Source organism: Topomyia yanbarensis, chromosome 2 (genome assembly GCF_030247195.1).
Source record: "Topomyia yanbarensis strain Yona2022 chromosome 2, ASM3024719v1, whole genome shotgun sequence".
Taxonomy (NCBI): domain Eukaryota; kingdom Metazoa; phylum Arthropoda; class Insecta; order Diptera; family Culicidae; genus Topomyia; species Topomyia yanbarensis.
In genome coordinates, this window is record NC_080671.1 from 23710780 (window position 1) to 23725970 (window position 15191).

At 39.8% G+C, this 15191-nt stretch overlaps 1 protein-coding gene across 3 annotated transcripts in view; it reads right to left on the reverse strand.

The window, feature by feature from the left end:
* LOC131678416 (CUGBP Elav-like family member 2) overlaps positions 1-15191 on the reverse strand; it is a 1026317-nt gene that overhangs the window by 16630 nt on the left and 994496 nt on the right. For all 3 annotated transcript variants that reach the window (XM_058958564.1, XM_058958565.1, XM_058958566.1), the window contains one exon: positions 694-840. In XM_058958564.1, the coding sequence (XP_058814547.1) occupies positions 694-840 (147 nt within the window). The remainder of the gene's footprint in view (positions 1-693; positions 841-15191) is intronic.

The following is a 15191-nucleotide window of genomic DNA, read 5'->3' on the forward strand; positions in this document are numbered from 1 at the left end:
CCGACACAATTCTAAGAACATTGACACTCACATTGCTAGGTTTTCATTCGAATAAGGGTATTACACCTCACCAGGTGACGACTATTATCAATGGGTGTAAAATGGGAAATTTTCTCGGCCTAACAGTCACTGATAATACTAAGCCGCAAAAATTTTCCATTGTATCTACTGAGATAATTTCAAGAATTCAGGAATAATCGGTGCCAAATGGCCGTCCGTGTCATATATAACGATGAAAAGCCATCGTTTAAAGAAATTCATTTGAATAGTACACCAGCACTGGGACATAAATATTCCCGAAAATCCGGATCTTCGGAAAACAGATCAACGGAATCGGTTTCATTAAACAAGTTCCGTGGATGAGTTCCTGAACCCAGAACATCAAATTCTGATATAAGCTGCCAGTTATAAGCAAAAAACCGTGACGGGCAATTGTGCACTGGATAAAAATATTCTTACAATCGGTTTAGAAGATCCAAATTCCACGTCTATTCTTTGTTGAAAGTTGGATGTGGAATGATTAAAAACTGCTTGAAACAGTAAAATAGATTTGAAACTTTCTTTTTGGCAAAAATGAAGTTTTTTGGATTTATCAAGGTACGCTTGTACCCATAAAATTTAGGACAGAGCCTTTTGTTGGAAGCAATAAACTTTTCTGTACACGAAAATACTGACGATTCATAGTCAACTTACCTTCAATCTGCTTACCAGCGGCCGCGGCCACTGCTTGCGCCATCGTGTGATTAGCTAAAGGCGTTGTGGTGAATGCTGTTGCTGCTGCCGAGCCAAATTGTGGCAGTGCGGCGTACGGCGTCAGTGCGGTTTCCGTTCCGGCTGCCCCTGTTGTCGATTTTTGTTGTTGATTGGGAGGAACAAGAAAAAAAATAACACGAATTAGCTTCAACCAGTTTCCAAATAGTTTGGGGACTGTGAGAGAAATGGAGCAAAAAAATAGCAGCGCAGAAAAATGTCAACCCGATTAGTTCAGCAAAAGAGAGATAGAGATAGAGAAAGTCATGCAATAAACAGAGGTGATGAGAACGCTAGTAGCTAGTAGAGGAACACGCATGCAAATGTCGGATGGGAAAAAGCTACTTGTGACCAAAGTGTGTTATTCACACCCGGTTCCCGCGAGGGTGGATATGAATTCGGGTAAAAAAACGTCGACCCGATCGGAGTGTTCAAATTTAATCATACAGTGTCGTGTGGGTCACAAACCGCAGGTACATGGCCGCGTGTGATCGGGAGGCCATCCATCCGGAACAGATGCCGGTGCGTGTGTGTATTTCGAGAAAGGCATTTTTTTCTGTTGATCAGAGGATAAAAAAAACTCGAGTGTGGTGTTTTTGGTTGACAATTTTTCGCTCATCCCGTGCCACTCAACCGGCCTCGTAGGCTGGCTGGCGGGGGGTGGTGACCCTGATTGGCATCAGTTTTCGCTGGTTTTTGTGGTCGGTCATCGGACCCGGTCTCATTCGTCAGAAGTGATATAGCGACAGTGTGTGTGTGTGTGTGCGGGTATGGGCATGCTAGAGTTGGACTTCTGGAATTGCCCCGGGGATGTTATTTTTACAGCCACCTCGAACTGCAGTGTCCGAAGAGAACACCGCACGCTGACGATGATATGTTTGTCCCGTGATGGAAATGAATTTAGTTGGGTTTTATTTATTATATTATCACATTTATTTGATTATTTATTCACGCGCGACAACGGACGTTGATTATTTTGACAAACTGTGGGGTAGTTTTCACTGGTCGGCTTGCGGTGGGTCGTGAAATCGTGATGTTTTGCGCCAAAGCATGATAAACAAACTCACTGAAGGGGGGTTGTTGACAAGTGAGATTGATGTTTGGATGAGGTGCATATGCTATCCTAAATATAAATAACCTGGATAGTCAAAATATAATTTGACGCCCTCCAAAAAATATTGGTAGTGTAATTGTCACCTTCGAAAGTTATCATCGCACTCCACAATTCGCAGTATATGACTCTATCGTTTGATTGAGTTGTACTGTGTGATTTTAAATTAGTTTCGGCCAAAAATTGTGTGTTCCATGAATTCAAATCGATTTAAACTTCACTACGCTGCATTCCAAAGTTAAACAAGTTACGAAACTATTAGGAAACAATGCTGCCTCTAACCAAGCTCCGCTTGTTTTATGAGTTTACTTCAGCTCCATCAATTATTCCTGGCAGCAATTGCGCGCACCATTAGGGCAGGTAATTTCCTCCCGAAAGCGCTAGCTAATGGCGGACGCGCAACGGAACCCATCTCCAACATCCGGGCAATCTGTCGCCAGCGCGGTACAACTTCACTTACTACACACAACTCGGCTATAGCTGCCGGTGGATATTAGTCTAAAGGCCGCGCGCTCATTAATACGGTCTGCGGGATCGTCGTCGGTATAAAAATTTAATTACCGTGCGGTTGTGACCCACTTGGTTGGCTGACTGCAAACTTCCACCACCTCACTACTACTGCTACTGCTGGCACAGCAGCCAGCCATCATGTGTCGGCAAGCGGGAACCGTGGCCACAATAGTGGTTTTACACGGCCATCCTGCCGTATAGTATAGTAGTAACATGCCAACGTAGCACAGAGTCCTGGCGAAAAAAAATAGACATCCACAACCCATCAGATATAAACTTTGTTGGGTGCGTTCTCTTTGTTGTCGTCGTCGTAATATAATTATGACCCACTTTTTTCCACCGGCAGAGTTGTTTTAATAATTCCGTGAGTGTCGTTTGAAGCTTTCTATGGCGAGCTACGGAAGGGTATTCACAGTAAGTGTGGTGCCCATATGGTGAGCTTTAACATGATTCGTTGCTTGAATTGTCGCTGTAGGACTAGATACTGTGGTTAACCAACGCGATCCGATGGAAATGTAAAATGATTTAACAAAATCCAAAATCCGTCCTCCTTTGCCGACTATTCAAGTCATCATTAGCGACCAAACTTAGAATTGTGACCGTTCTCGTCTGGTTCCTGTTCTCCTTTTCTGTCTCCTAGGTCTGAAACAAATGAATCGGCTATTAAAAAATATGATTAAAGATGCTATTGAGTTTTACTCGGAAATACAACTGTTCTATATAACTTCTCTTTTCCTGGTTTCAGCGGGTTTGGAGAACGATTTTTAGGCCTTTGGGTCTTACTCAATTCTCTCCGGGTCGAGTAATACTTTTTAGTACTGAATTTGATTTTATCTTTGCAATACACCATACGTTTGAAACCAGTTCAAAAATTTGCAATTTGACGTGCTTGTGGTACGTTTAAAGGATGGCCCTTTTTTGGCTGTTTTTGTCCATTCCGGCAAACCGCGGTTTTTTTCGCATAATCACACTTTGAAAGATCCGGCCAAAACATTTCTTTATGAGCGTGATTTTTCTCGATAGATTGCTTCAACTTTCGGCAGGATTTACTGATATAACCATTTGCATTGATCGCTTTAGCTTTGTTCAAACGGATCAGAGGCACTGAAAGAACCTTCTCAGGAATGGCTACGATTTACCGGCTATATTAACAGTGCAGGGAAAAAAACATGGTGGTGGTGTGCGTATTGCTGTCTCTAACCGACTCGCATCCAAACATAAACATGACACTCACACTCTCGAATAACTCTGGGTAAATATTCGTGGACCCGATAGAAATATCTGTGTGGGTGTCCCCTCCGATTCCGCAAGTGATATAGAAGTTGTTCAGAAGCACATTCTGCACTTGACACCGCAACGTCCATTGAATCCAATACGGCACATCTACTGCTTGGTGATTATAACCAAATGGACTTCTTTGGAAGAGTACCGCCCCTCTAAATCAACCATTTCGAGAACGAGTACTACCCTATTGGACAGAATGTCTGTACTGAACATGTGACAATAATAGGGGAATCCTGGATTCTTTGAGATCCTGGAAATGAGGGATTCCATGAGAAACCGGCCGACCGCAAAATATGACCATCGTCGATTCGAACGAAACTTTAACATTTGTGTTGGGTTTATGAATCTCCATGATTTTTTCTGGCAATTTCAATATTTTGATACAAGAGAAATTTTTCAAAAGGGCGTAGACGTTTCTAGGTGCAATTTCAATTTTTTTTTTGTTCGATTACACTATTTTATACAGTAAAACTATCTGGGAACGAAGTACAGGTAATGAATACTTCCACACGAAAAAAATATACACTGAAAAAAATGTTGTGTCATTTTTGTGTCAATAACAAAAATTTATGAAAATTCAAATTGCATAAAAAAACCATTTTTTCTAATTTTTAGAATCATATTCAAAAATAAAATTGCACTTTTGACTGCAGATAGTATGAATTATAAAAATTTGTCATAAGTTGTTTTTAGGAAAACTTTTTTATTAAAAGCTTCTCCATGATCCAAATACACTGAAAAAGCTTCTTTTATGTCTTTAAGACGATAAACATTAGACTTTTGACAATTTATGATGGGGTACGCGAATAACTTTTAAAAAGGACATAATTACATGAATTAATTGTTTTTGTTGGAGCAAAATTCCAAATATCTCGAAAACTGTCGCATTTTGGAAGATATTTGTTAAATGCATTTTGATTTAAAATGATACTTAGAATTATATTCTGTAATAAAATTACAGTTTTGTATGTCAATTTGCATGAAATATGAAAACAAGTGCACTGAAACCTCCATTTACGAACTATTTTTTTATGTAATATTCGATTTACGTAACTTTTGTTACGCACTAAATTCGAAATAACGAACTCTTTTTGGAAAGTTTGAGTTCGTACATTACAGCGTGAAGTTATATACTTATGTATTCTTAGTTAATTGTTACTAATATGAGAGGCTGAGAGTAAGAGTGGGTTAAAATTTTGTTCAGAGCAAAAGTGGGTTAAAATATTCCGTTAGATCAGAAATGCTATAGTCATCACACCTCAGGCAAAAGTGGATCAAATATTAATTCGCGCAAAAATGGTTCGACAAAATTTTCAGGGCAGGACTGGTATAGAATATTAACCCATTTTTGCGCTAAGAAAAGAATCAGAATTTTCTTATTCGGACTTGTGGGAAATGAAATTTTATTAAATTTTTCGATGCCTTAGAAATCGTGTAATATAGGATCCGTATAGGTCAATAGGCACCGGAAATTGACGATTGCCGCCATTTTGAAATCCAAGATGGCGACTTCCGGTTCCCACAAAGTAGTGAGAACCACCATCAATATGGGTGTCATATGAAAGGGGATGGTGAGCAGACATCGAAAATTGACCTTCACCGCCATTTTGAAATCCAAGATGGCGACTTCCGGTTACCATAAAATAGTGAGAACCACCATCAATATGGGTGTCATTTGAAAGAGGATGATCAGCAGACACCGAAAATTGACCACCACCGCCATTTTGAAATCCAAGATGGCGACTTCCGGTTACCACAAAATAGTGAGAACCACCATCAATATGGGTGTCATTTGAAAGGGGATGGTGAGCAGACACCGAAAATTGACTACCATCGCCATTTTGAAATCTAAGATGGCGACTTCCGGTTACCACAAAATAGTGAGAACCACCATCAATATGGGTGTCATTTGAAAGAGGATGATCAGCAGACATCGAAAATTGACCATTACCGCCATTTTGAATTCCAAGATGGCGACTTCCGGTTACCAAAAAATAGTGAGAACACCATCAATATGGGTGTCATTTGAAAGGGAATGGTGAGCAGACATCGAAAATTGACTTTCACCGCCATTTTGAAATCCAAGATGGCGACTTCCGGTTACCACAAAATAGTGAAAACCACCATCAATATGGGTGTCATTTGAAAGGGAATGGTGAGCAGACACCGAAAATTGACTTTCACCGCCATTTTGAAATCCAAGATGGCGACTTCCGATTACCACAAAATAGTGAGAACCACCATCAATATGGGCGTCATTTGAAAGAGGATGGTGAGCAGACATCGAAAATTGACCATTACCGCTATTTTGAATTCCAAGATGGCGACTTCCGGTTACCAAAAAATAGTGAGAACACCATCAATATGGGTGTCATTTGAAAGGGAATGGTGAGCAGACATCGAAAATTGACTTTCACCGCCATTTTGAAATCCAAGATGGCGACTTCCGGTTACCACAAAATAGTGAGAACCACCATCAATATGGGTGTCATTTAAAAGGGAATGGTGAGCAGACATCGAAAATTGACTTTCACCGCCATTTTGAAATCCAAGATAGCGACTTCCGGTTACCACAAAATAGTGAGAACCACCATCAATATGGGTGTCATTTGAAAGGGAATGGTGAGCAGACATCGAAAATTGACCTTCACCGCCATTTTGAAATCCAAGATGGCGACTTCCGGTTACCACAAAACAGTGAGAACCACCATCAATATGGGTGTCATTTGAAAGAGGATGGTGAGCAGACATCGAAAATTGACCTTCACCGCCATTTTGAAATCCAAGATGGCGACTTCCGGTTACCACAAAATAGTGAGAACCACCATCAATATGGGTGTCATTTGAAAGGGAACGGTGAGCAGACACCGAAAATTGACCATTACCGCCATTTTGAATTTCAAGATGGCGACTTCCGGTTACCACAAAATAGTGAGAACGACCATCAATATGGGTGTCATTTGAAAGAGGATGATCAGCAGACACCGAAAATTGACCATTACCGCCATTTTGAATTCCAAGATGGCGACTTCCGGTTACCACAAAATAGTGAGAACCACCATCAGTATGGGTGTCATTTCATACACCTTCCAAGGAATATTAATAAACCCAAAAATGGATTGAAGTGAACCAAAAGCATTTTATTGAAAATTAGCATTTTTTCGCTTTTTTCCTCATATAACCTATTTTAAAACCACTAAAATTAATATGGAATTGCATATATAATATTTTTATTGATGCGAGAAACAAATCACAAAATTTTAATTTCGCGCGGGTCGATCATTCTTATCCAGGGGGTGGCATCCGTATGTTGATGTACAGACGATGACAGTATCCAACATATAGTGGGCCCGGTCGCTTCTAGGCTCATACCTCCCATGCTCTTGCGCTTCTAGGCTCATACCTCCCATGCTCTTGCATTGGGTTGTTTTATCTTTATTGTCTTCATGCCTCATCCACGAAGTATGAAGTGTGTGGTGCTGCATCCATGATGACTCCACCACCCTTGACGTGAGAGTGTCTTGGAGTGCTCGAGTCGAATAAATGGTAGTTAAACTGAATCGGATAGCGTTTCCGAGTGAACGTAACGATTGAGCATTTACTCGGATGTAAAACCATTCTGTTTAGGTCACACCACGTACTAAAGCTCTCCAGTTCACTCTGAAGAAACTCGGAATCGGTTTTATCCCGTATTTGTCGAAAAATTTTCATATCATGGGCGAAAGAAAGGCGGGGTCCTTGTAATTTAATATTGATGTCATTAAAGTAGAGGAGGAAAATTAATGGACCGAGATGGCTACCTATTGAGATGCCGGATGTAGTGAAGAATGGTGCAGATAGACAGTCCTTAATGCTGATTTGGAATTGCCTTCCATCGAGGAACCAACGCAGAAGTTGTCCATGAATACCGAGTTTGTGCAGCTTCGCTATTGCGACATCATGGTTGATTTTGTCGAAGGCCGAACCGATCCATGTGAATAGCATCAGTTCGCAATCCGTCAGTAAATCCATCGAGTACATTGTCGATCATTTAGGCATAAAACCGTGTTGTTGCAATGTAATGTTTGCAGTGAAAGAAAATCGGATCTAAAACGGCTACTACTGAACACCCCCTTTCAAACGTTACCCATGTTTATGATGGTTCTCACTATTTTCTGGTAACCGGAAGTGACTATATTGGATTTCAAAATAGCCTAATTGTCGATTTCCGATGTCTACTGACCACCCCTTTCAAATGACACCCATATTGATGGTGGTTCTCACTATTTTGTGGTAACCGGAAATCGCCATCTTGGATTTCAAAATGACGTAATAATCAATTTCCGATATCTACTGACACCCGCTTTCAAATTATACCCATATTGATGATGGTTCTCTCTACTTTGTGGTTACCGGAAGTCGCCATCTTGGATTTCAAAATTACGTAATAATCAATTTCCGATATCTACTGACACCCCTTTTCAAATGACACCCATATTGATGGTGGTTCTCACTATATTGTGGTAACCGGAAGTCGCCATCTTGGATTTCAAAATGGCGGTGAAAGTCAATTTTCGATGTCTGCTCACCATCCCCTTTCAAATGACACCCATATTGATGGTGGTTCTCACTATTTTGTGGTAACCAGAAGTCGCCATCTTAGATTTCAAAATGGCGGTAATGGTCAATTTTCGGTGTCTGCTCACCACCTCCTTTCAAATGATACCCATATTGATAATGGTTTTCCCTGATTGGTGATAAATCATTTTTGAAAACATTCTTAGAATAAAAATGGAATATATATCCTCTCAGGGCAAAAGTGGTATATCTTTTTAACCCACTTTTGCGCTAAGGTTTTTTTTATCCCATTTCTGCTCTGACTGGTACTTAAACCGGTTTTGCTCTAAATAAAACGTATACCGCTTTTGCTCGCAGCGAATTTTTAACCCACTCTTGCTCTCAGCCTCTCATATAAGGTGGGTATTTTCGGAATGGGGTTGGCGAGTGCCTGACGGAAATCGATGTCTTGAGCTATTTTGGATTCCAAGATGGCGACTTCTGGTTTAGATAAATTCTCTATAATTTCAACAATTTGGGTGTTTTCGGAATGGGGTTGACAAGTGCATGACGGAAATCGATGTCTATTTTCTACTAGAACTATTTTGGAATCCTATTCTTTATAATCTCAAAAATGTGGGTATTTTCGGGATAGGGTTGACAAGTGAATGACGGAAATAGAACCCATATTGTTCGTTATCAAGAATATTACTCAACCGGCAATCGTCATATTGAACTTAGAAAAGGTTCCAATTGTCCATTTTCAGTATCTACTTGTCAAGCCCGTACCAAAAATACCCTTATTGTCAGGGTTATCGAGAATATTGCTCAACCAACGAATATTAATAAGAATGTGAAGCAAACTTTTTTTACGAACGAAATCCCAAATAACGAACACTTTTTTTACGAACTAATTCAATTTACGAACCCTCGGTTTGGTTCATAAATGGAGGTTTGGGTGTATGAAGTTACTGTTAGCAAAACTTTTTTGCTGACAATTTCTCCATCATGAAACCACATTCAAAATGTTTCCTTTCGCCTTAGATTTTTGTTGACAAAAAATGGGTTTTTTGTACTTTAAATTTTTATCATAAATTTTTGATTTTGTGAAAAATGACACAACATTTTTTTCAGTGTATATTTTTTTCGTGCAGAAGTATTCATTACCTGTAATTCGTTCTCAGATAGTTTTACTGTATAAAATAGTGTAATCGAACGAAAAAATTGAAATTATTGCACCTAGAAGCGTTTACGCCCTTTTAAAAAATTACGCTTGAGCCAAAATAATCTTATTGACTGTGGAAAATGTTTAGTCCTCCATGACGGTTGAACCTGTAAAGTTTTATCGGAATCTAAGATGGTCGGTCACGATTTTAGAGATTTTCGGACGGACCTTCGTGGACTTCCTCAAATATGCTCTTTCGTGAGACCAAAGCGTTTATATCGAAGGATCAACATGGCTTTGGTTCAGGCAGATCAACAACCACCAATCTAGCCCAATTTACTTCGTACTGTATTAAAAACATCGAAAATGGATCACAGGTAGACACTGTATGCGCTGATCTTTGAACTCATCTCGATCGTGTAGACAACCTGCCAAGATCGAGCGGCTGGGTGCCTCATCAAATTTCACAATATGACTAGAATCATATCTCGTAGATCGTGCTCTGTCTGTGTAATTAGGAAGTAACGAAGCTATATTCATCATATATTCATCAACTTGTCCGGTGTACCTCAAGGAAGCAATCTCAAACCGTTTCTTTTTTCTCTATTCTTTAATGACGTTTGCTATGTTATATTATATATTTTTTAGATGCTTTCTGTAAACGGTGTAATCCCAAATTGTTGGCTCTCAGCGTGTCCAAATGCGCTATAATATCTTTCACACGCAGCAAAACTCCAATCCTCTGGAGCTACAACATCGCCGGGCAATCGCTAGAGACAGTATCAATTATCAGAGCTCTTGGTGTACTCCTGAACTCGCAACTAAAATTCAGAAACCATTACTCTCACGTCGTAGCACAGACAAACAGAAATCTTAGCTTCGCATTAAGAATCGCCATCGAGTTTACTGATCCATATTGTTTACGGGTACTGTACTTTTCATTTGTTCGGTCTGTCCTGGAAGCTTCAGCAGCCACTTGATGTTCTTATACGAACATTTGGGCTAACAGAATTTTAACAGTGCAAGCAAGATTCCTCCACTTTGTTCTGAGAACTTTGCCGTGGCGTAACCCAGCAGAGCTACTACCTTACATCGATAGCTGTCATCTGCTCGATATGGAAGGACTCAGGACAAAAGGCAAAATACATTTAGAGCAGTGTTCGTTGGGAAAATATTGACTGGCCACATTGATGCCCCAGATACCCGAGTAAAAGAACCCATAATATCTCCATGGTCATGGTCCGATCTCACTCTCACTGCAAGGTATTTTGATAGTGTTTAAATGGGATTTAAAACATTATCAAAACCCATGAAATCACCATGACCATGGTCCGGTGGGTCCCATATAAAAACTAGATTTTGGTTTCCTAATTATATGGACCATGTTATAGTATTTTAATGGTTGTGAAACTTGGCACGGACCATATCTATAGTCTTTTTAAGGGGTTGCATGGTGTTTGAATCCATGAGAATTTGCGCGGGTATTCTCTCACAAATCAATATCAATGTAGACCCCAGAAATCGCATAACTTAAGACTAGATTTTCAGTGCACTGAGAACGGTCCGAACGAACCCATAAGGGTGATGCTGTAAGGTTTTCAACAGAGTGCATGATTATTTTGATTTTTCTATATCTTGTGATGTTTTCAAAAATAGACTAAAAATATAAATAATTAAATAGATAAATAGATAAACAAATAAATAAATATTTAACATCGGCTGGTGTTGCTTCAATGGTGTTACTGTTATAGTCATCGTTTCAACTGGATTTATACTACGACTCATCATCCAAAATGTTGAATTTTTCATTCGCAATGTGTTTACGGTGAAGTGTAAGGCGACAAATTGGTACTTTATTAGCTGTTTCACAAGCGCCGTTTTATATTTATGACAAATTACACTGTTTTTTTTTTTTTTTCAAAATACAGCGGACAATTTAGCTTGAAATACAAACTTTTCGTGCCAATTGGCATGTTGATTGTGTACATCATGTATTTGCTTTTGTTTTGTTTTGCTCTGCCACATTTCTTTTTGTTTTTCTGATTTTTGCCATGACGGCAACCCTAATTGAGTTGAAAATAGTAAAATGAACAGATGGCCTTTTGGTCACGGTTTTCATACGACAATAACTATATTTCGTCTAATACCACCGTTTCGAAGGTAAAATGGAAACACAGACTGTTTAAATTTCCAAAATAACTTGACTAAAATAATACTGTTGCCGTTTTTGGCCCTGAAGATGAAGGCGTAGACCTTCGAAACGTTGGTATTAGACGAAATATAGTTATTGTCGTATGAAAACCGTGACCAAAAGGCCATCTCTTCATTTAAAAACAAAGTGTCGTCCTTCTTACCATCGTTAAAAATAGTTGGACGCGATGTTGGTATGTCGTTGAACACTAGAATGCGCAATTTGAGGTTAACAGTGTAGCAATAGCACCTTTAAGTGTGATAAGCGCATTGGTACACTTTTTGTGGCTGGTAAAGTAGTAGAATTAAAGCCTGAATTTAATCTAAAAATTTTCCAAACAAATGTTAAGAGAAATAAAAATCAAATCAACTTTATTGCAACTTTCGGCAAAAGTATTGCCCGATTTTCTAAGGCTGTAATTATAAATTTCAATAAGTCGTTCAACGTAGTTTAAAAAGTTAACCGCCTTTTACTTCACCAAGGTCCTCAATGTTGCTAGAATTTATCTGCTGCTGCTACAAGGAATGTGAGTAATCTTTTTCGACCGGTCGACTGACCAACAATTCAGTCCTCCTTGTATTATCGTTGGCTACCCCCGCATAGGTCCTCCCCAATGGTAGATAAGAATGTGAGGTTTGCTTTGTTGGAACAAGCCTAGAATTCCAGAAGACACAGAAGAGTACATCACAGGCGATATCGCTGCCTTATCTACTCTTCTCTCTTTTGCTGTTAGCTGCAGAGGGGTGTGATTCTCATCCACAGCGAGAGTGGCTGGTGCTTTTGGATTTTTTGCGTCATCGGGAATGTGAAATCCTACAACTGTCCAAAAACAATTTATGTATCTAATGAGAACGATTTGGAACAGAGTTGAGTAATATCATGGCACCATACAATGAATGTTAGTAAAAATCTCCTGGTGAAAGTCTGATCAGAGGTGGCAAGCTGTAGTTCTTCTTGATCCTAACACAAAATTTGATAATCCTTGTTATATTCAATATTGGTATTTGACATGATGTGTATTAGTAAAATGCGCTTGAGTACAAAATTGTTTAGCTCCGCAAAAAAATCCCTTCATACCAACATGTATCCCAGTTCATACGAATTTATGAATTCACTTGTAAGTAGGAACACACATGCACCAAGCAGTCAAGAGCATCGAGGATGAACCATGCCAGTCGAAGGCCACAGACCCACCGCATCAACACACACAATATCAACAGTAAAAACTTGATCCTGTCCCTAATTCTGTAAAGGATTCATTACCCAGTATTTTTCGATGGGTCTTAGTTCCGGTGGGAACGGGGTTATGCCCTTGTATGCAAAAGTGACCCCGTTAGCTTCGTACCTCTCCAGGACAACATTTAAATGGAGGCACCAAACTGGATCCGGCCAGAAGATCTTCGTGTTGCATCAACAGAGGATACAGACGCTTCTGTAGACACTTCTTGAGGTACATCTCTCCGTTTACAGTCCCGGTAGTCACGAACGGCGCACTCCGTTTGCCACATGAGCAAATCGCTTGCCAAATCATGTATTTGTTGACAAATTTTGAAATTTTTCGATTCCTTATTTCCTCCGGATCATCAAATTTGTGCTGGGCGGTGAAGAACAGTAGCCCTGGAAGCAACCGGAAGTCAGCCTTGACATCCATGATGCGACAATGAGGCTTCGTCAGCATCTGGGTGTACAGTTTCCGGACCCGTGACTTTCCCACGTTATTTTGCCGTTCGTCACGATTTGGAGCCTTCTACACTTTGTACATATGCAGTCCCTCCCGGTCCTTGGCTCTCTGAATGAAAGACAGATTTAGCTTTTTGGTCACATCCCTGACCGAAGCTAACGCTTACGATGCTGAGTTTGGTAGTAACGAATAATCACACGACTCACCGTTGACTGCACGATTCTGAGTTAATTTTCGATGTCCCGATGAGAGTTGAGGATTTTACAGGTGCTTGCCCAAAATTAATTCGAGACGTTGCTTTTCGGGTTACGCCATTTTTTCCAATTTTCGAAATACTAACAGCGATAGAAATGCAGTGTACACAATACACTCTAAACTACTTCTACCCAAACTTTCAAGAGAAAATACCTGATGAGTTATGTAAGACAGCCTTTTTTCGTGATGCGATTTTATATGGGACACCCTTTAAAGGCCCAAGACAGAGGGCCGTGATTCTGATGGTGAAATTAAGTGTATGGATCAGATTTGGAGGCGAGGAAATTTCATGGTCGCGTGGGAACGAGTTTATATGTTCGTACTTGAGATTATGTTTATACGTTGGGGTTAATCACCGGGTGTAGGATTATCGTGACAAGCTCGAGCGTTTGTATGGTAACGTGTTTGATTCGTGGGCGTTGGAAGCCGCGTATGCTAGCGTGTATGATCGTGTGGCCATTTGCATAGTCTTGTGGGTTTTTGAATGCTGACGCGAGTCTGATATTTAATTTTGCGTGTACGGTTCAGATGTTAGAAGAAAGTGATCACGAGAGTTCCCGTCAACGTTGCCCTGGAACATTTTGTCGAGTATATAGCAGCGTGTTGTTAAGAATGTTTCACTAAAGGCATGGACCTAGGCTGCTAGAAACGAAGGTAGGACCTTCCGGACGTTATCGATTCATGATGGCGTTTGCATAGTCGCACTTGAGGCTCCTTAATAACTTAGTAGATGTTAAAGCGTTCGCTTAAGGGGCTTCTGTGAAAATGTGGTTTCAAAAAATCGATTTTTTTGTAAAATTCGCTCATTTTTATTCAAAATAATAGGGAGAATTTTTTTTATTCAATTTTCTGTGGTTCATCGACAGACTACACATTTTGGGCATTCTCATAAAAAAATCAAGTCAATTCGTTGATTAGTTTTTGAGTTATCGTGTGCGCCAATTTGAAAAAAAAAATGAAAAAGCTGTTTCGAGAAAAACGCTATTAAAGGGTGTTCCACATCAAATTGCATCACGGAAAAACGCTGCTGAAAATGACCCATTGCGTATTTTATCTTCAATATTTGGGTTAGAAGTAATTTAGAGTGTATTGTTCACACTGTATTTTTATCGCTGTCAGTTTTTCGAAAATTGTTACCGATAGATTGAAATCTGCGTGTATTATAGCAAATACGCGCGTGGAATGCATGGCTGTTTACAACAAAAGAAGCTTAGCGTAGCCACCGAGAATTCGGGAGACCTTTCTAGGTTCAATACTAACAATTAAACGGATAACAAAAAGTCTATTACTTTTGCCCTCTACACCAGACGCCCCCCTTAAGACCGCGTATATAAATTCGTAAGTGCTAACATTTTGACTTAATCGCTGGAGCATTTTTATGTATGCCAGGTCGCGGACGTAGGTTTGCACGGATGATTGCATGTTCGCCTTAGTGACCAGATTTATATTATCGTGAAGAGCACAAGCGTTTCTATGCTAACGTATTTGACCGCGTGACCGTTTTTATATTGCGTATGCTATTGTGTGTATAACTTGGCAGTGTTCAATTCTTTTATATAATTTTATATAACCGAGTACTTGTGCTTTCGAATGTGGTCGCGATTCTAATAATTGATTTTGAGTGAACGGTTCAGATGAAGGAAGAAAGTGAGCTGCACCATCTCACTGGAGTCTTCAGCTATGGCTGCCTGAAACTTGTTGCCTAAAG